Source organism: Pseudophryne corroboree, chromosome 3 (assembly GCF_028390025.1).
Source record: "Pseudophryne corroboree isolate aPseCor3 chromosome 3, aPseCor3.hap2, whole genome shotgun sequence".
NCBI classification, from domain to species: Eukaryota; Metazoa; Chordata; class Amphibia; order Anura; family Myobatrachidae; genus Pseudophryne; species Pseudophryne corroboree.
In genome coordinates, this window is record NC_086446.1 from 428778072 (window position 1) to 428800380 (window position 22309).

A 22309-nucleotide genomic window follows, 5' to 3' on the forward strand; every position below is an offset into this window, starting at 1 on the left:
ATATTCTTGTGTTCTCCTCTTAAGTCCCTGCCTCTCTCCTTCTCCTATATAGGGGGTGTCACCACCTTTGTAGCCCTCTATGATTATGAATCTCGTACAGAAACAGACTTGTCCTTTAAAAAGGGAGACAGACTACAGATTGTCAACAACACGTGAGTCTGAAATATTACTTACTTTTTCTTTCTTTTTCTTCAAGGCTTCAGTAATTATTATTCCTAGAAGTGGCACTGACAACATTTCTTCAGCAATTTTTTTAGTAGCTTCTATCTATTGACAGAAGATGCTGTTACGCTTTGTGCCTCCATTCAGCTTATACAGACCAGCTGTTGCTATGACTTCATTCTGGCAGCTGGAATGTACAGAAAGATTTACAATGCAGCAGTTGTATGTTTTTAAATGTAATTTCAAACATCAATTTATATTATGTCTTTAGCCACTTGAACTAAATACAAGTTGTACTGATGTGAAAATGAGGAATTGTCACAGGAACTAGTGTAAAAGTTCTCATGCCATACCATTTTAGTTGTTAAGCTGGATACATGCTTAACGATGTGTATACCCAGCTAACTGGACGGCTGATGTAATGATACATTGGCTGTTCCGTATACACTCAACGGCATATAGCGCACAACCACATTCCACTGCATACCGTCGTTGGCTGGGTCGTCCTATAGGTCATGCAGCACACCCAACGGGACGACCCAGCAAATGACCCGGGGGAGGCGCAGTAATAGGTACACACTAGACGATGAGCCCGAAATGTCGGTCAGACCGGCATATCGCCTAGTGTGTACACAGCTTTAGCGTGAACCTCTGGTTTTCAGTAAATTCCACAAACCATGTTAGACGAAGTACCTTTTTGAACTCCTTTGCTGGAGTTTTGTATTCGTATTTCACAAGCTTTCATGCTGTGTATTCATCCCACACTCCAGCTGTGCAGGAGCCTAAAAGTTATCTTGTCTGGCCCCATTTCCATCCTGATCTGAGATATCAGAGATCACTGTGCCAAACAGCGAGGAGTGGGGGGAGTGGATTGAGATGTTTGGACAGTTTTATAGTAGTAGTCTGTACCTTGCCCCCACTGCATTAAAAAAGGGGATTAGAAGGCTGGGAACTTCTAAATATTGTGCAACAAATCAAATTTTGTATAGGATATATATAAATGTGTATGTATATAGTTAGACATTGTAAGTAGCTGAAAGCAGGCTATAGCGCTATTCAGCACCTTGAAGTCTTCCTGTAGTTTTATTCACTCACACTATGGGCCCGATTCAGCATGGATCGTAGAAGTGCTGAAATAGCTATTTGCAGATTTCAGCGTTTTGGCGCAAGCCACTGCGCACTCGTGTGAGGTCTTAAACTGCATTTGCTTCTGAATGCAGTCCTAAGTCCCGCCAGGGGGTGGTGATGGGGCATAGACAACGCGTTTTGTGGGCGTCGACACACCATTTGGGGGGGGAACCAGACAACTGCGGCGTGTCCGGACCATTGGCAAGGTGGGCCGCAGCAGCTGCAAAGCGTTCAAATGTTAGTGGGGTGGAGGACCCGGCATGCGGGGCGGTCTTGACCTGTGCTGGCCATCCCTCCGCATGCTAGTGAAGTGAGTTTTTGTGCATGTATCAGGGCCTATATCTGACAACATTAAGAAGAAAGGCTTTACCCTTGCTAACAGCCATATGTCCAGGCTGAATTTGGCAGATAAAGCTACAGGAGGGTCCTCATATGGACTCCAGGCCTAGTATGTTCAATGCAGAAATGTATAAATATGACTTTGCTCCCCTCTGATATCACAAAATGATTAAGACCCACTATGGATTCTGGAGTCATTGTCTATAAAATGGGTATTACAGTACATAATCTAATAGTTTCTTGTTTTCCAGAAGCTCTTATAACTGACTTTACTGGTGAGCCTTGCATACCCAGTCCAATACCACTTCCTGACCAACAGTATTTGGATATGTAGTTGTGATTAATATAACAAGTTCATTTAAATCTAGGAAAATTAGCATTTTCTATTTAGTGTTCTTTCAAGAAGGAAGCAAACCATATTGATATTCTTTTTGTAGTAAGCTTTTGTTTAAAGAGAGACATCTTTAAAGCAGTTGTGCTCATTTTGTGCTCTGCCTACAGGCCATGCTGCTCTTTTATTTTCAGTTTGCAGTTGTGATTTTATCTTGCTCTTTTGTTCCTGCACTGGGCGCTCTGTCTCTTCACCAGCTCTCTCTCACTGCTTCTTTCTCTGTCATCATGCCTGATCCTGAGTCTCTTTCTCTCACATGCTGCACCATAGGAGGCCAGACATCAGGTACGTAGCTACAGGGATGTTATACATTTGGGGTCACATGTATGTAAGATGCTCATTTGTTGTTTCTGGGAACATCACATCTGATCTCTGTTAGAAGTGAAGGTTTTTTTTTTGTCTTTTCCATTTCCAGGGAAGGCGATTGGTGGCTGGCTCGGTCACTCAGTTCCGGACAGACCGGGTATATTCCCAGCAACTATGTGGCTCCTTCTGACTCCATACAGGCTGAAGAGTGAGTGTCATTTTGGACACGCATAGCTTTCACTTCAGTGTCCAATCAGTCATTCTCTATATATTCTGACTACACTTAGTAATGTTCTTTTTCAACCCTCTCTTAGCAATTACTACTTTGACCCAAAGGCACCTCACTCCATCAACTTATACCTGCCCTCTATCATAGATTTGTCCATTTACTTTGGTGTGTCATATTGCACTGATTCACACTGACTCTAATCCTACGCAGGTGGTACTTGGGGAAGATTACACGCAGAGAATCAGAACGTCTATTACTCAACCAGGAGAATCCACGGGGAACATTCCTAGTGCGAGAGAGTGAGACCACCAAAGGTGAGCAGCAACCTACATCTGTAGTAGTACAGAGCATCGCTGGAGGCAGAAAGAAAGCTATTATAATAGCAAGGAATGGACACAGGGTTTTTGAGAACGAACGGATGCAGAATTCTGTACTATTGAAAGGGCACAAAAGAAGAGGCATGCAAAGAGAGCTAATATAGGGGGAGCCATGTGAGATGCGTAAGGAATAGAGAAAATGAGGGAGAGCTATGTAGTCTCGCTCTCCTTTTTACAATTCTCATTCTTTGTCTCCCAAATTCCCCCACCCCTTCTGTCTGGCCTTCTTTTGGCAGTGTGGGGAGGGAGGAAGTTGCAGATGGGGGGAGCAGCAGCAAGTGGGTCAGTGAGATGAATATCTGTGTTACCCCTAGCAACTAGAAGCGATGTGTTTGCTTGCAGCCTCGGGGCTCCTCTTTCCCTTATCCCTCTACCAGGGAACTGAGGGGAGATGGAGTGTAATTTCTCATTCCTAGTATTTCTTTTCATTCTGCCGTAATGGGACCAACTGGCTGATTTGAACACACTGGCTACTCCTTTCTTAATCTGTTGTCCTCATACCTACACGCAACTTTTCTACTTGTTGTTTTTTATTTTTTTTATTTTGTTTTTTACTATTTCAGTATTCTTCAGCATGTTCTACTGTGATGATTTCTTGAAGGACACCAGAATCTTACTCCTATTTTGTTATATCGTTTCACAATCTTAAGTGGATGCTGTTTTTTTAGTATCTGTCATTTTAGAATACATTTTTATTTTTTACAAACACTAAGGAGCTGATTCATTTGCAGCCAGATCTGCTTCCATCTCCTCACATGCTGGGGGCCGCCCAGCATGTGTGACGCCACCTCACAATGCGCCCGCAATTGCATTCGGGACTGAATGACCCCCTAAATCTTCCTGCTGCTCCTGATGTGGAACAACCATTGGTGAAGCAGATGCATTGCATCGGGTCCATGAGGACTGAGGGGCCCACTGGTGCCCAGACCTACAATGAGTTATCCCCTATTTATAAACTATACAACATGTTGAGTCTTGAAAATAAAATAAAATCCTCGTTAATTATGATCGCAAAATGAAACTTGTCACCCTTTGCCTCATTTTTACACACTCTTAAAATGTAAGCTATTGCCAATATCTAAAGTATTTTCCTTTGTCTGCCAGGTGCTTACTGTCTGTCTGTATCCGATTATGACCCAAACCGTGGACTGAACGTGAAACATTACAAGATTCGGAAATTGGACAGTGGTGGATTCTACATTACATCTCGAACTCAGTTCAACAACCTTCAGCAGCTAGTGGCTTACTACAGCAGTAAGATGCAACAGGGCATGTGGGAACCAAGGGAAAAGATGATGAGGGCGTGTGAAAGATTTATTTATATAGTCAGGGGGACATAAATATGTTGTGATTTGTGGGAATGTAAGGTGGAAGTTAATTACTGTGGAAAACGTGTAACTATTGTTAAAACTGAGAACGAGTTTGAGCTTCTGAATGTGTTTTAAAAAAACAACTCTGCGCTCTCCCTTGATTCCCCTTTTAAGTGATTTGAAATGGCACCAAATACATTTAAGTGTGTTTTTTAAACATTAGAAGGGTATGTCCTATCTATCTATCTATCTATCTATCTATCTATCTATCTATCTATCTATCTATCTATCTATCTATCATATACACACACAATTTATCTTTCTGCAGCGGGGTACACTGTGTTCCACAGGGAATACATCGGGGTGTAGAGTTGGATCTTGATCCAGAGGCACCAACAGGCTAGAGTTTTGACTGTTCCCAGGATGCATTGCATGGCCTCCTCTATAACCCTGCCTCCGGACACTGGTACCCAGTTTGTAAGTTGGTGCCTGCATAGCAGGTCACTTAATAGGGGGGGCTGCGCTAGGCAGCCCTGAAAAGAGCTTTTCAGAAGACTTCAAGGACCGCAGCACTTTCTATGTCATTATGACATGCTGTGCTGCGGCTCCATCACCTCCCCAGCAGCGCTGCATACTCCCACGTCCGGTTCCCGGGAACTTGTAGCGGAGGCGCACCAGTTCAGAGGCACACCACCACTGACGCTCTCCAGGATCGCGTGGCTGCACATCAGGGAGGAGGTAACGGGGTCCCCCAGGTGGGACCCGCCGGTATATCACGGTCTGGTCCTGGGACCGCGCCGCTGGCGTGGACACTGTACTGCACAGGGACCCCACTATATCCACCAGGGCAGGGAGCGTAGGTCGGATTTAAAAAAATTAGTTTTACATAGGCTCCACAGTACCCAGTGGTGAGGACCAGCATAGGGGATAAGGCGCTGACCTGTAGCCCCTCCCCCAGCTCCTGCGCCATCTACTGCTGGTGTTCCCGCCCTGGAGCTGCATTTCACTCTCCCTCACTCCCTGACTGAGATTTTGGCGCCATCTTTACACAAGTAGCTGCGGCTGATCTCCAGGACTGCAGGGCAATGTCTCCTCTGTAAATCCGCCTGCCTCATCAGCGCTGTGAATTTACGGTCACTTAAGTATTCTACATGTAATTTTAGACCGTGTTAGTTAAGAACAAGTGTACTTCTACCTGAATATTTAGTACAAGTGTTCTGAGATATACATCCAGTATCTACTGTGCATTGAGATATATATCTATATATATGCCTGTAGCTGCTGTGTGGATTTCATTCTCGTGTTTCAAACTTATTGCTATCACTATATTCTGTACCCTGGGGGGGCTAGAGTCAGGGTCTCGTATATATAGTGCTACACAGTATATACTGTTTAGTGTGTTTTACTGTGTATTTCAGTCACCTCATACCTCTTTAATTCTCTGTTTTGTCCTGTATTTACTATCGCATAAATCAGGGGGTTATTTGCAGGTGTTGTTTGTCTGGCTATATTGTACTGTTACACTGTAAGGCTACATTCGGATTTACCTGAGGGGGAAGTTTTAGCTGATGGTTCAGGTACTGGGTGCCATACATCTCCCAGTCAGCCCGCAGCACCTGTGGCCAATCGGGAACCACCTTGGGCAGCATTCTCAAGTATGCTGAATATGCTTGTGACAGGTCTTACGACCCCTGTGGGGCCTCCTGTGCCATTGCAGCCACATATTGTCCCTGTGGTTAATCCGCCCTGGGCGGACACTCTGTCTACCCAGATACAACAATTAAATCAATCTTTGGTTAGACAAAAGTCTACCCCACGCCCCTCTGGGGTCAAGGGGTTATCTAACCGGGCTGCTTCCTCCTCACAATCCACTAAGATTTCAGATAATTCTGATGAGGATGGGGAATATACTGATACAGTCGCTTCTGACTAGAACCCTTCAACTCAGGTTGATGTTCCTGACTTAGTGGAGGCTATTAAGTTGATTCTACAAATTGATGATGAGGTAGATCCCACTACTGCGTCTAAGAAGTTACAAAAGTAGTCTTACCACATTCTGACCATTTAATTGACATACGTCAGGAATCCTGGTCGTCTCCAGGAAAGAAATTCTCCCTGTCTAAAAAGATGCTAGCTCATCCTATCCCTGCGGAGTTGAGTAACAAGTGGGAAACTCCACCGCCAGTGGACTCTCATGTCGCCCGTCTTGTGGTGTCATCTACCCTGCCTGTCACCTCACTGAAGGTACCGACGGATAAGCGTGTGGAGGGATACCTGAAGTCTATTTACTCCCTTACCAGTGCTGTACATAGACCCACTATAGCAGCCTCCTGGGCTGCAAAAGTATTTGAAGCATGGGTTCAGGCATTAGAGGATGAACTGCCTCAGGATATTTCTGACAATATCTGTCTCATATTACCACCGCCTCCCACTATATTCAGGAGGTGTCCTCTGAGGCAGGTGTAATGGCGGCCAAGGTGTCTAAAACGTCTATACTGGCTCGCCGAATTCTGTGGTTGAGGTCCTGGAAGGTGGACCTAGACTCCAAAAAGACCTTGGAGGTGCTCCCTTTAAAGGGAGACATCCTATTTGGGGAGGATCTGAATAAGATTGTGACTGACTTGGCGACTGCTAAGACTGTGTTTCTCCCAAGTACTAATCCTTCTGCACTGAAGGCAAAGAGTACCACTTATCGTTCCTTTCGACCTCCAGGGACAGCAAACGGTCAGGCGTACCCGAGACAGGCTCGTACTTCCAAAACCACTAAGTCCAAACCTAAACAATCCTGGGCCGCCCGTCAGCCTGCTTCCAAACAAGACAAGCCTGCTGCATGACGGGGCGGACCTCCCCCTGGGGGATCCCAGGGTGGGAGGCCGACTTCTGCAATTCGCCCAGGTTAAAGACCACTTCAGACGCCTGGGTGCGGGAAGTTGTCTCTCACGGGTACGCAATCTCTTTCAAGAGACGTCCCCCTCGCCAGTTCTGCTCGACGGTTATCCCTTCGGATCCGTTGAAAGCGCAAGCTCTACAATTGGTTGTGCGGTACCTCTGTCCCAGAGAGGCAGGGGATACTATTCGACCCTGTTTCTAGTTCCGAAACCCAATGGATCCTTTCGGCCTATACTCAACCTCAAATCATTGAACAAATTTGTGAGAGTGTCCAAATTCCGTTTGGAAACTCTGCGCTCTATTGTACTGGCCATGGAACCCAAAGACTATATGGTATCCCTGAACATACAGGATGCTCACCTGCATATACCTATTGCCATATCGCATCAGCAATATCTGTGGTTTGCAATTGGCAACCTACATTATCAATTCCAGGTTCTGCCATTTGGACTGGCCACAGCCCCTCGGATGTTCACCAAGGTCATGGCCGTAATGACGGCCGTTCTCCGCCGTCAGGGAATCGGGATCCTGCCGTATCTGGATGACTTGTTGATCCTGGCGAACTCCCAAGATGTTCTCCTCAGTCATCTGGAACTGACGGTCCAATTCCTACAAACCCATGGGTGGCTAATCAACTGGAAAACGTCCTCGCTAGTCCCTGCTTGGAGCATGGTGCACCTGGGGGCACTGCTAGACACACACAGCCAAAGACTGTTTCTGTCTCTGGAGAAAGTCCTGAAACTTCAGGACAGGATCAGATGCTTCCTTTCTCGCCCAAGAGTGTCGATACACTTGGCGATGCAAGTACTAGGCTTCATGGTGTCGGCTTTCGACGTGGTAAAGTACGCTCAATTTAATTCCTGCCCTCTGCAGAGGTTAATCCTTTCCAAATGGGACGGCCTGCCTCATCGGATCAGGTCTCAAATGATCTCCTTGACTCCAGAGGTTCGTCTGTCACTGAGCTGGTGGCTACAGGACCAACAGTTGAGCAGGGGCCGACCCTTCTGGATCCCCAACTGGGTCCTACGGACACCAGTCTGCGGGGTTGGGGCGCGGTGCTGGAGCAACACTCTCTCCAGGGTCGGTGGACCAAGGCGGAATCTCTCCTCCCGATAAACATTCTGGAATTGCGGGCAGTGTTCAATGCTTTGAATCTTGCCCGGCCTCTGGTACAGAACAGGCCAGGGTGGCATACATAAATCATCAAGGCGGCACTCGAAGCCGCATGGCAATGATGGAAGTGTCAAAAATCCTTTGTTGGGCGGAAAGCCATCTGCCAACAATATCGGCAGTGTTCATTCCCGGAGTTCTCAACTGGGAAGCGAATTTCCTCAGTCGTCACGACGTGCACGCCGGAGAGTGGAGTCTTCATCCAGAAGTCTTTCAACTCCTAGTGGACAAGTGGGGCCTACCGGATGTAGACGTGATGGCGTCTCGACACAATCACAAGGATTCTGATCTTCGGATTAAGGACAAGGGATCCTCAAGAAGCGTTCGTGGACGCACTGGCAATTCCATGGAACTTTCAGCTGCCATACGTGTTCCCTCCAGTGTCGCTCCTGCCCAGGGTACTACGGAAGTTCAAGCAAGACTGAGGATCTGGAATTTTTACTTCACCTGGGGTGCTGGTAAGAATTACGATGCATACAACTTCAGAACTTCCAGACTTTTGGCTTTTTTGCAACAAGGTCTGAACTTAGGCCTTCGTTTGGCCTCCCTTAAGGTTCATATTTCTGCCTTGTTGGTGTGGTTTCAGAGGAAGATTGCGTCTATTTCTGACGTTCATACTTTCACTCAAGGTGTTTTACGGATCCAGCCTCCCTATGTCCCTCCTGTGGCTCCATGGGATCTGTCTGTTGTCTTGAATGCCCTACAAGAGTCTCCATTTGAATCTGTGGACCTTAAATATCTTACGCTTAAGGTCGTGTTTCTGCTGGCTGTTGTGTCGGACTTAGGGCGGACGACAGGACAAAGCTCCTTTCTGATTTTTCACTGTGACTGGGCAGTTCTCTGAACTCGCCCTGGTTACTTGACTAAGGTGGTGTCATCTTTTCACCTTAACCAGGAGATTGTGGTTCCGGCTTTTAGCTCTTCTGGTTTGTCCACCAAGAGCGATCTTTGGATGTGGTACGGTCTCTCCGTATTTATGTGGAGAGGACTGCCTCTCTCAGGAGGACCGATACCCTTTTTGTACTTTTTTGTTTTAACAAACATGGCTGGCCTGTGAACAAGCAAACCTTGCCCAGATGGATTAGAATGGTGATTGCACAAGCGTATGCACAGGCTGGTCTTCCAGCTCCTGCTGCTATCAAAGCCCATTCTACTTGGTCTGTTAGACCTTCTTGGGCGGCCCACTGAGGCGCGTCCACTGAACAATTGTGCAAGGCGGCTACGTGGTTCTCAGTGAACACGTTCATTAGTTTTTATGCCTTTAATACTTCCGCCTCCCAGGATGCTTCCTTTGGACGCCGGGTTCTTGTGCCCGCTACAGTGCATCCCCTCCCATGAGGAACTGCTTTAGGACATCCCCGATGTATTCCCTGTGGAAAAGGAGATTTATGGTAGACTTACCATAGTAAAATCTCTTTCTGCGAGGTACACTGGGTTCCACAGGGCGCCCACCCTGACGCACTTAACTTCTTTGGGTTTGTATGGCATTAGCCATTGGTCCCTTCTCCTGTCGTGAGAATGTGGTTCTCTGTGACTAACATCTGCCTTCTTTTAGCTGCTACTGCATTGGATTGGTTAACGAAACTGAGCTCCAGTGTCCGGAGGCGGGGCTATAGAGGAGGCGGTACAGTTCATCCTGGGAACAGTCAAAGCTTTAGCCTGTTGGTGCCTCTGGATCAAGATCCAACTCTACACCCCAATATATTTCCGTGCCGTGTGAAAAAACCCTACCCCTTACGTTATTAATTACATTACCGGCACGACAAAACCCGTTGCGTGTGTAACAGCCCTAAGTCATCTGGTCTTTCTGGAATTACCTATAAAAGAGCAAAAGGTATATTTACAGCTTTCATGCTTTCTGTGAATATGACCTTTTGATCCATGATTCAGATCCTGAAGGCCCCTATATGCTGCAAGTATCTTCATTCATCTATGAATTGCATTGTATTCCCAAGAGAGAAGTAAGATGAGCAGCCTCGGTACACACTTCCAGAGTGGCAGATTGGCACACTGTCTGTAGGGGATATGGATTAACTAATGGAGTTATTCAGAGTTGTTAGCAAACCAAAAACGTTAGCAATTGGGCAAAACCATGTTGCACTGCAGGTGGGGCAGATGTAACGTGCATAGAGAGTAGATTTGTGTGGGGTGTGTTCAAATTGAAAACTGCAGTGTAAAAATTAAGCAGCCAGTATTTACCCTGCACAGAAACAATATAACCCACGCCAATCTAAATCTCTCTGCACACGTTACATCTGCCCCACCTGCAGTGTAACATGGTTTTGCTAACAACTCTGAATAATCCCCTAAATCTGCACTGAAGTAATACAAACTGGTCAGACATTTGATTTTATCTGTCCAGTGCAGCAGATAAGACAGTGAATGCTATGGTCTGATTTGGTTGCTAAAGGCCCATACACACGGTGAGATTCGGGCTACGACCGATTCTCACTATGCGACAGGGGCTAGGTCGGCATCGCAAGCACATAATGAGTGTGCTTGCGATACTGACTTATGTGCAATTTTGGCTAAGTGTCAATTTTGACTATCTCTTCTATAGAGATAGTCAAAATTGACTTGCCTGCACAGTCTATCTAGGCTTGCGATGCGGACAGCGCATCGGCATCGAATCGGGATAGCAAGGTGACTTTCACCTTGCGATCTGCAGTAACTTTTCTTACGATTTTGACTATATAGTCAAAATCGTAAGAAAAAATCTCACCTTGTGTACACACCATAAGATCTTTGTGGTATTGTAGTGTGGAGCAATGTTGTTAAATAATTCTCTGTCTCCTTTTTGTGTTTGCACATTGCTGCTTGAGAGCAAAAATAACTCAGAATATGTGTTGGGCTTGTGTTACCTGTGTAGTGGGCAGTAAGTACTTTACAGTGCTAGCTCTGCACTTATGTCTGACTACAGCAGGAGAAAGCAAAGCTATCAAGAACTCTAAGCATTACTGTTGGGAAGCTTTGAAAGGGCTGTGTGTGTATTGCATATAGGTGGCATGTATGCTATCTCTCCCTCCTTCTGCATAAGGATCTCTGACTTATGTTTTTAAACACCGTCTTAAGCAGTTATTTTTTTTTATACAAATTCTTTCCCAGTCCTCCAAAATAGGTCTCTTTCCAATACATACATAACATAAATTACATCTTAAACACCATTTCCAAAAGTACACTGGGCCTGATTCTAAGGTGGAAGTAAAGCAAGATAGAGCAAGTAACTGTGCACCTTGGCAAAACCATGTTGCATTGTAGGTGGGGCAGATTTAAAATGTGCAGAAAGATTTAGTTTTTAGAGAGCAGTGTCCAAACTCAAATCTAAATTGAAATATAAAAATAAAGCTATCTAGTATTTGTGGACTTTATGCAAGAGCAGCCAGTATCTACCCTGCATGCAAAAAATGCATGAATTTGAACCCCTTGAACTTCAACATGGTTTGCCCAGGTGCACAGTTAATTGCAATTTCCTACTTTATTCCCAACTCTGAAACAGACCCACTGTTACAATATTTCTCTGACGTCCTAGTGGATGCTGGGAACTCCGTAAGGACCATGGGGAATAGCGGCTCCGCAGGAGACTGGGCACAAAAGTAAAGCTTTAGGACTACCTGGTGTGCACTGGCTCCTCCCCCTATGACCCTCCTCCAAGCCTCAGTTAGATTTTTGTGCCCGACCGAGAAGGGTGCACACTAGGGGCTCTCCTGAGCTCTTAGTGAAAGTTTAGTTTTAGGTTTTTTATTTTTCAGTAAGACCTGCTGGCAACAGGCTCACTGCATCGAGGGACTAAGGGGAGAAGAAGCGAACTCACCTGCGTGCAGAGTGGATTGGGCTTCTTAGGCTACTGGACACCATTAGCTCCAGAGGGACCGAACACAGGCCCAGCCTCTGAGTCCGGTCCCAGAGCCGCGCCGCCGGCCCCCTTACAGAGCCAGAAGCAAGAAGAGGTCCGGACAATCGGCGGCAGAAGACATCCTGTCTTCACCAAGGTAGCGCACAGCACTGCAGCTGTGCGCCATTGCTCCTCAGCACACTTCACACTCCGGTCACTGAGGGTGCAGGGCGCTAGGGGGGGGCGCCCTGAGCAGCAATAGAAACATCTTGGCTGGCGAAAATACATCACATATAGCCCCCAGGGCTATATGGATGAATTTTAACCCCTGCCAGATTCCACATAAAAGCGGGAGAAAAGGCAGCCGAGAAGGGGGCGGAGCCTATCTCCTCAGCACACAGGCGCCATTTTCCCTCACAGCTCCGTTGGAGGGAAGCTCCCTGGCTCTCCTCTGCAGTTACTACACTACAGAAAGGGGTTAAAAAAGAGAGGGGGGCACTAATTAGGCGCAGTATAACAATACAGCAGCTATAAGGGGAAAAACACTTATATAAGGTTATCCCTGTATATATATATATATATATATATATATATATATATATATATATATATATATATATATATATATATATATATATATATATAGCGCTCTGGTGTGTGCTGGCATACTCTCCCTCTGTCTCCCCAAAGGGCTAGTGGGGTCCTGTCCTCTATCAGAGCATTCCCTGTGTGTGTGCTGTGTCGGTACGTTGTGTCGACATGTATGAGGAGGAAAATGAGGTGGAGGCGGAGCAATTGCCTGTAACAGAGATGTCACCCCCTAGGGAGTCGACACCTGAGTGGATGAGCTTATGGAAGGAATTATGTGACAGTGTCAGCTCTTTACAAAAGATTGATGACATGAGACAGCCGGCGACTCAGCCTGTGCCTGTCCAGGTGTCTCAAAAGCCATCTGGGGCTCTAAAACGCCCGTTACCGCAGATGGCAGATACAGACGCCGACACGGATACTGACTCCAGTGTCGACGATTTAGAGACGAATGTGACTTCCAGTAGGGCCACACGTTACATGATTGAGGCTATGGAAAATGGTTTTACACATTTCTGATAATACCAGTACCACTAAAAAGGGTATTATGTTGGGTGAGAAAAAACTGCCTGTAGTTTTTCCTGCATCTGAGGAATTAAATGAAGTGTGTGATGATGCGTGGGTTTCCCCCGATAAAAACTGTTAATTCCTAAAAAGTTATTAGCATCATACCCCTTCCCGCCAGAGGATAGGGCACGTTGGGAAACACCCCTTAGGGTGAATAAAGCGCTCACACGCTTGTCTAAACAGGTGGCACTACCGTCCCCGGATACGGCCGCCCTTAAGGAACCTGCTGACAGAAAGCAGTAAAATATCCTAAAATGTATATACACTCACACGGGTGTGATACTGCGACCAGCAATCGCCTCAGCCTGGATGTGCAGTGCTGGGTGGCTTGGTCGGATTCCCTGACTGACAATATTGATACCCTAGATAGGGACAGTATTTTACTAACTATAGAGCATTTAAAAGATGCATTTCTATATATGCGTGATGCACAGAGGGATATTTGCCGACTGGCATCAAGAGTAAGTGCGCTGTCCATTTCTGCCAGAAGAGGGTTATGGACAAGACAGTGGTCAGGTGATGCTGATTCCAAAAGGCATATGGAAGTATCGCCTTATAAAAGGGAGGTGTTATTTGGGGTAGGTCTAACAGACCTGGTGGCCACGGCAACGGCTGGAAAATCCACATTTTTACCCCAGGTAGCTTCTCAACCTAAGAAGACGCCGTATTATCAGGCGCAGTCCTTTCGGCCCCATAAGGGCAAGCGGGCAAAAGGCGCCTCATTTCTGCCCCGTGGCAGAGGGAGAGGAAAAAGGCTGCAGCAAACAGCCAATTCCCAGGAACAAAAGCCCTCTCCCGCCTCCGCAAAGTCCTCAGCATGACGCTGGGGCTTTACAAGCGGTCTCGGGCACGGTGGGGGCCCGTCTCAAGAAATTCGAGACGTCTCCCCCTCGCCGTTTCATAAAGTCTGCTTTACCGACGTCTCCCTCAGACAGGGAGACAGTATTGCAAGCCATTCACAGGCTGTATTCCCAGCAGGTGATAATCAAGGTACCCCTCCTGCAACAGGGAAAGGGGTACTATTCCACACTATTTGTGGTACCGAAGCCGGACGGCTCGGTGAGACCAATTTTAAATCTAAAATCCTTGAACACTTACATACAAAGGTTCAAATTCAAGATGGAGTCACTCAGAGCAGTGATTGCAAACCTGGAAGAAGGGGACTATATGGTCTCTCTGGACATCAAAGATGCTTACCTACATGTCCAAATTTACCCTTCTCCAAGGGTACCTCAGGTTTGTGGTACAGAACTGTCACTATCAGTTTCAGACGCTGCCGTTTGGATTGTCCACGGCACCCCGGGTCTTTACCAAGGTAATGGCCGAAATGATGATACTCCTTCGAAAGAAGGGAGTTTTAGTTATACCTTACTTGGACGATCTCCTGATAAGGGCAAGATCCAGGGAACAGTTGGAAGTCGGGGTAGCACTATCTCAGATAGTGCTGCGGCAGCACGGTTGGATTCTCAATATTCCAAAATCGCAGCTGATCCCGACGACACGCCTTCTATTCCTAGGGATGATCCCGGACACAGTCCAGAAAAAGGTGTTTTCTCCCGGAGGAGAAAGCCAGGGAGTTATCCGAACTAGTCAGAAACCTCCTAAAACCAGGCCCAAGTGTCAGTGCATCAGTGCACAAGGGTCCTGGGAAAAATGGTGGCTTCCTACGAAGCAATTCCATTCGGCAGATTCCACGCAAGAACTTTCCAGTGGGACCTGCTGGACAAATGGTCCGGATCGCATCTTCAGATGCATCAGCGGATAACCCTGTCACCAAAGACAAGGGTGTCTCTCCTGTGGTGGTTGCAGAGTGCTCATCTTCTAGAGGGCCGCAGATTCGGCATTCAGGACTGGGTCCTGGTGACCACGGATGCCAGCCTGCGAGGCTGGGGAGCAGTCACACAGGGAAGAAATTTCCAGGGCTTGTGGTCAAGCCTGGAGACATCACTTCACATAAATATTTTGGAGCTAAGGGCCATTTACAATGCCCTAAACCAAGCAAGACCTCTGCTTCAAGGTCAGCCGGTGCTGATCCAGTCGGACAACATCACGGCAGTCGCCCACGTAAACAGACAGGGCGGCACAAGAAGCAGGAGGGCAATGGCAGAATCTGCAAGGATTTTTCGCTGGGCGGAAAAACATGTGATAGCACTGTCAGCAGTGTTCATTCCGGGAGTGGACAACTGGGAAGCAGACTTCCTCAGCAGGCACGACCTCCACCCGGGAGAGTGGGGACTTCACCCAGAAGTCTTCCACATGATTGTAAACCATTGGGAAAAACCAAAGGGGGACATGATGGCGTCCCGCCTAAACAAAAAATTGGACAGGTATTGCGCCAGGTCAAGGGACCCTCAGGCAATAGCTGTGGACGCTCTGGTAACACCGTGGGTGTACCAGTCAGTGTATGTGTTCCCTCCTCTTCCTCTCATACCAAAAGTACTGAGAATTATAGGACGGAGGGGAGTAAGAACTATACTCGTGGCTCCGGACTGGCCAGGAAGGACTTGGTACCCGGAACTTCAAGAGATGCTCACGGAGGACCCGTGGCCTCTACCTCTAAGAAGGGACCTGCTCCAGCAAGGACCCTGTCTATTCCAAGACTTACCGCGGCTGCGTTTGACGGCAGGGCGGTTGAACGCCGGATCCTGAAGGAAAAAGGCATTCCGGATGAAGTCATCCCTACCCTGGTCAAGCCAGGAAGGATGTAACCGCAAAGCATTATCACCGCATTTGGCGAAAATATGTTGCGTGGTGCGAGGCCAGTAAGGCCCCGATGGAGGAATTTCAACTAGGTCGATTCCTGCATTTCCTGTAAACAGGAGTGTCTATGGGCCTAAAATTGGGGTCCATTAAGGTTCAAATTTCGGCCCTGTCAATTTTCTTCCAGAAAGAACTAGCTTCACTACCTGAAGTTCAGACGTCTGTAAAAGGGGTACTGCATATACAGCCTCCCTTTGTGCCTCCAGTGGCACCTTGGGATCTCAATGTAGTTTTGGGATTCCTAAAGTCACATTGGTTTGAACCACTTGAATCTGTGGAGTTAAAATATCTCACATGGAAAGTGGTCATGTTGGCCCTGGCCTCGGCCAGGCACGTGTCAGAATTGGCGGGCTTTATCCTGTAAAAGCCCTTATCTGATCTTCCATTCAGACAGGGCGGAATTGAGGACTCGTCCTCATTTTCTCCCTAAGGTGGTTTCAGTGTTTCATCTGAACCATCCTATTGTGGTACCTGCGGCTACTAGGGACTTGGAGGACTCCAAGTTGCTGGACGTAGTCAGGGCCCTGAAAATATATATTTCCAGGACGGCTGGAGTCAGAAAATCTGACTCGCTGTTTATCCTGTATGCACCCAACAAGCTGGGTGCTCCTGCTTCTAAGCAGACTATTGCTCGTTGGATTTGTAGTACAATTCAGCTTGCACATTCTGTGGCAGGCCTGCCACAGCCAAAATCTGTAAAAGCCCATTCCACAAGGAAGGTGGGCTCATCTTGGGCGGCTGCCCGAGGGGTCTCGGCTTTACAACTTTGCCGAGCAGCTACTTGGTCAGGGGCAAACACGTTTGCTAAATTCTACAAAATTGATACCCTGGCTGAGGAGGACCTTGAGTTCTCTCATTTGGTGCTGCAGAGTCATCCGCACTCTCCCGCCCGTTTGGGAGCTTTGGTATAATCCCCATGGTCCTTACGGAGTTCCCAGCATCCACTAGGACGTCAGAGAAAATAAGAATTTACTTACCGATAATTCTATTTCTCGTAGTCCGTAGTGGATGCTGGGCGCCCATCCCAAGTGCGAATTGTCTGCAATACTTGTACATTATTATTGTTACAAAAATCGGGTTATTATTGTTGTGAGCCATCTTTTCAGAGGCTCCTCTGTTATCATACTGTTAACTGGGTTCAGATCACAAGTTATACGGTGTGATTGGTGTGGCTGGTATGAGTCTTACCCGGGATTCAAAATCCTTCCTTATTGTGTACGCTCGTCCGGGCACAGTATCCTAACTGAGGCTTGGAGGAGGGTCATAGGGGGAGGAGCCAGTGCACACCAGGTAGTCCTAAAGCTTTACTTTTGTGCCCAGTCTCCTGCGGAGCCGCTATTCCCCATGGTCCTTACAGAGTTCCCAGCATCCACTACGGACTACGAGAAATAGAATTATCGGTAAGTAAATTCTTATTATAAACTATATGGCCAAAAGTCTTTGGCCACACCTGTTAATTATTTAATTCAGGTGTTTCAATCAGACCTGTTGCCACAGGTGTAAAAAAGCAAGCACTCAGCCATGCAGTCTCCATTTGCAAACATTTGTGATGCAAAATGGGTCGTTCTGAAAAGCTCAGTGTCTTCAAGCATGGTACTGTGATAGAATGCCACCTTTGCAATAAGATGATTTGTGAAATTTCATCCCTTCTTGATATTCTGCGGTCAACTGTAAGTGATATTATTAGAAAGTGGAAGCGTTTAGGAACAACAGCAACTCAGCCACAAAGCGGAAGACCGTGTAAAATCACAGAGAGGGGTCATCGACTGCTAAGGCGCATGGTACGTAAAAGTCGCCAACACTCTGCTGATTCCATAGCTGAAGAGTTCCGAACTTTCACTGGCATTACTGTAAGCACAAAACCTATGCGGCAGGAGCTTAATGAAATGGGTTTCTATGGCCAAGCAGCTGCATGCAAGCCTCACATCACAAAGTTCAATGCCAAGCGTCGGATGGAGTGGTGTAAAGCAGTGAAAACGTGTTCTGTGGAGTGACGATTCATGCTTCTGTTTTGCAGTCAGCTGTGTGAGTCTGGGTGGATGCCGGGAGAATGTTACCTGCCTGACTGCATTATGCCAGTTGTGAAGTTTGGTGGAGGAGCTCCTTATCTCCAGTGAATGCCTCCAACTTTGTGGCAACAGTTTGGAAAAGGCACTTTTCTATTCCATTAGGACTGTGCCTCCGTGTGCAAAAACAAGGACCATAAAGACATGGCTTGATGAGTTTGGTGTGGAAGAACTTGATTGGGCCGCACATTGGGGTATATTCAATTAGGGTCGAAAGCTGCCATCTGTCAAAAAGACGGCAGTTTTCGACTTTTTAAGGTCGAATCGTGAATCGACCTATTCAGTCCCCGCTATTTTTATTCGACAAGTCTGGGAATTCAACTTGTCGAATAGTACGTGAATCGGCGGTATAGCTGCCGATTCACGTACTTTTGAGTGAAACGGGGTCAAATTCGACAGGATTTGGCCCCGTTTCTGACCATCTCAGTCCGACATAAAAAATGAGGGACCTTAGAGGAGGAGAGGGGGGGAGAGCCGCGGGCAGACGGGAGAGCAGCGCTACAGCACAGCGCTGCAGGAGGATGTGTCACAGCCGCGCCGCTCACGGCAACGTCCACCCGGCTCCAGCAAGTGAGGTCACGCTTGCTGGAGCCGGGTGAACACTGCCGTTAGGTCTGGCGGCTGTGAGACATCCTTCTGTAGCGCTGCTCTCCTCCGTCTGCCCGCGGCTGTCCCCGCTGGTCTCCCCCCTCTCCTCCGCTCACAGGTCTCATCTCAATTCGACTTTATTTTAAAGTCGAATTGAGATGGCATTGAATAGGGGTTGTCGGATCCATTCCGACAAATGCATGTTGGAATGTATTCGACCCTAATTAAATAATTGAGTCCTGACCTCAACCCCATCGAGCACCTTTGGGATGAACTGGAAAGGATATTTCGAGCCAGTGCCCGACCTCGTAAATGCTCTACAGAATTAATGGTCACAAATTCCCACAGAAACATTCCAAAATCTTGTGGAAAGCTTACCAAGAAGAGTGGAAGCTGTTATAGCTGCAAAAGGGGGACCAGCTCCATGATAAAGTATATGTATTTGAATACAATGTCATTACAGTCCCTGTTGGTGTAATGGTCAGCTGTCCGAATACTTTGGTCCATCTAATGTATCTTGGGGATGGGCCCCAAGTCTAAACACACAATTCATTTAGGTTTCATATACACCTTATACACATACACAAATAAAAAAAAAATGAAGTCAGTTGTTTATATCTAAAGTGTTTTAAACAAAAAAGTAAATAAAAAAATCATTCTAATAAAAAGTCCTCTTTGCTTTCACCAAACATCAATATTAATTGACTCTACTGATGTTGGGAAAAGCACATCTCTTGTTTTGTTTTAAAACACGTGAAATATAAATCTGTTAGACTGCATATGAGTCTATAATAAAAATGTCTTATTTTACTCAAATTCCAATTAAAATATACATTTGAATGTAAAAAATACATAAAAAGCAGCACCTTTTTTTTTTTTGCTTACCTTACATACTTAGAGAACCACTTGTGTCCCCATTAGGTCTAATAATCATCACTATCCACAACTCTTCTCCTGCTCAGCCTTATTAATTTAAGTTAATCATTTACATTTTTGCCATCTGCCTGGATTACAGGGGTAATTCCGAGTTGATCGTAGCCCTGCAAAATTTTGCAGGGCTACGATCATGTCCATAGACATGCGGGGGGACTCCCAGCACAGGGCTATCCCGCCCCGCATGGCAGTGCCCCCCGCACAGTCATTTCGTCGCCCCCCGCCCATCGACCGCCTCTGCCTGACTGATCATACCTCGGTGACGGCCTTCGGCCATGCACCGGCGCACTGCAGCGCCGGTGCATGCGCAAATCTGACCCGATCGCACAGCTGCGATAAACTGCAGCGTGCGATCAGGTCAGAATGACCCCCTATATCAGATGGTGTGAGCTAGAAGTAGGAGAGTGCTGTATGAGACCATAAGCAAGTGAATGTTGATTTTTATGATCTTTTATTTATATGGTGCCACAAGGGATCCGCAGCGCTCAGTTGCAAAGTACATAAACAAGTGAGCAAAACAAGAAAAAAACACTTACAGTTTGAGACAATATAGAACAGCTACAAGGTATATACAGAAATCAGGGCTTAGGTGCCATCAAATGGAGTATTGACTAAAAGATAGTGTAAGTAAGAAAAGGAAAGGCACATGAGGGGAGAAGGCCCTGCTCTTGTGAGCTTACACTCTAAAAAGTTTTTACTTGATATGGTATAAGGTAAATGGGGAGGTACAGTAAATTGAAATTTAGGGGTATATTTACGAAGGTCTGGGTTTATAGAAGTGGAGATGTTGCCCATATCAACCAATCAGATTCCAGATATTATCTTCTAGAAGGTGCTAAATAAATAAGTAGAATCTGATTGGTTGCTATTATTAACATCTCCACTTCTATAAACCCTTAGTAAATATACCCCTTAGTTTTAGTGTTGGGGGATGCCAAGCACTTTGTCCATTTTCAATCTGTACCTTCAGAATAGACATGTATGGTTTTTGTTTAACATTATGAAACAATTCTTCCACTGTTTATTCTCAGAACACGCAGATGGCCTCTGTCACCGGCTTACCAATGTGTGTCCCACATCCAAGCCCCAAACACAAGGGTTATCAAAAGATGCCTGGGAAATTCCAAGGGATTCTTTACGTTTGGAGCTCAAGCTTGGGCAGGGCTGTTTCGGGGAAGTGTGGATGGGTAAGTACTGGGCAGTCTCTAGGCATATGCTACACGCTTCCTTTCCAGAAGTAGATAGTAGAATATGCTTTGTACTGAAAATAAGAATGATCAAATGTTCTTTGTTTTCCCTTTATTAACGTCATTTATTCATGGAATTTGTATTCCCATTTTTAACCACTCGGTTATGCTGTCAGGTACATGGAATGGCACAACACGGGTGGCCATTAAGACCCTGAAACCAGGTACCATGTCCCCAGAGGCATTCCTACAAGAGGCACAGGTGATGAAGAAACTAAGACATGAGAAGCTGGTACAGCTGTATGCAGTAGTGTCAGAGGAACCCATCTATATTGTTACAGAGTACATGAGCAAAGGTGTGTTGGGCATATATACAACACTGTTCCTTATGGTGGAGCTTCCATCCTTTGCACAGCTGTTTCTCTGCCTCATTGTCCGAATTTATTTTGTTTCTACCCCCACAGGCAGCCTCTTGGACTTCCTGAAGAGTGAGATGGGCAGCTACCTCCGGCTTCCACAGCTTGTAGACATGTCTGCACAGGTAATCTAGTTACATCTTCTTATTGACTAGTGATAGTCTTCATATCGCTGTTTCCTCACACCTTTCTCTTATCACAGATTGCATCTGGCATGGCATACGTAGAGCGGATGAACTATGTACACCGTGACCTCCGGGCTGCCAATATTTTAGTAGGCGACAGCCTGGTGTGTAAGGTGGCAGACTTTGGACTGGCAAGACTGATTGAAGATAATGAATATACAGCCCGCCAAGGTATCGTTACACTCTCCGACTTACCATCCATTGTGGTCTACTAATTATACAGACACTTAATTATATATACATGTTTATCTCCACTGCAAGCTACTCTGTATAATTATCTGTACTGGCTGTTTGTCTGTTTATAGACATCCAGACAAGTATTCTAATCAAAAAACAAATCCAGCTGGCAGAAAATGCTGCGTGAAGGGTTTAGTGATGTGATAAGTGTTTTGTGTCTAAGTATAGGTATATGACTTTAAAGGTGAGCATTTTACTCTGTGTATTCCTATCAGGGCCGAAACTAGGATTTTTGTCACTCGGGGCAAGGGAGTAATTTTGAGTAGTCTTCACCCCCCCCCCCCACCCCTTCCCTTTCCCACCCACCCCAATCATGTATGGGAGTCCTATTTATGCATGTGCCCCCTATGTATGGGAGTCCCCTATTTATGCATATGCACCAGAGGGTGCGAGCTGAAATGCAGTTGCCGGCAGCCATCCTGCACGAACAGAGCTACAATTGAATAGCTCTGTTTGGGCCCGGATAACTATTTTAATTGCGGCCTATGTATGGGAATCCCTATGTGCGCACCATATGGAGATAATGTCTACCTTACATCATCCCTGTCACACACATATAGACATGTGTGGGACCCTCACTGCTGTCTGTCTCCGGCTCTGCTGTCACTCATTGTGCATAGAATGAGCGGTATTCTGCCTTTAGGTCGAC

The 22309-nt window shown here is 46.4% G+C and overlaps 2 protein-coding genes across 4 annotated transcripts in view; one reads left to right on the forward strand and one right to left on the reverse strand.

Annotated features, from left to right (window-relative positions):
• Positions 1–22309, reverse strand: part of GHRH (growth hormone releasing hormone) — a 219007-nt gene that overhangs the window by 178975 nt on the left and 17723 nt on the right. Inside the window, exon 2 of the mRNA XM_063960351.1 lies at positions 175–349. The gene's annotated coding sequence lies outside the window, so the exon portion shown is untranslated. The remainder of the gene's footprint in view (positions 1–174; positions 350–22309) is intronic.
• SRC (SRC proto-oncogene, non-receptor tyrosine kinase) overlaps positions 1–22309 on the forward strand; it is a 125380-nt gene that overhangs the window by 74426 nt on the left and 28645 nt on the right. For 2 of the 3 annotated variants that reach the window (XM_063960348.1, XM_063960347.1), the window contains exons 3-11: positions 53–152; positions 2291–2305; positions 2436–2534; positions 2766–2869; positions 4037–4186; positions 20667–20822; positions 20999–21178; positions 21287–21363; positions 21441–21594. In XM_063960348.1, coding sequence (XP_063816418.1) covers positions 53–152; positions 2291–2305; positions 2436–2534; positions 2766–2869; positions 4037–4186; positions 20667–20822; positions 20999–21178; positions 21287–21363; positions 21441–21594 — 1035 coding nt within the window. The remainder of the gene's footprint in view (positions 1–52; positions 153–2290; positions 2306–2435; positions 2535–2765; positions 2870–4036; positions 4187–20666; positions 20823–20998; positions 21179–21286; positions 21364–21440; positions 21595–22309) is intronic. The other variant, XM_063960346.1, reaches the window with a different exon arrangement.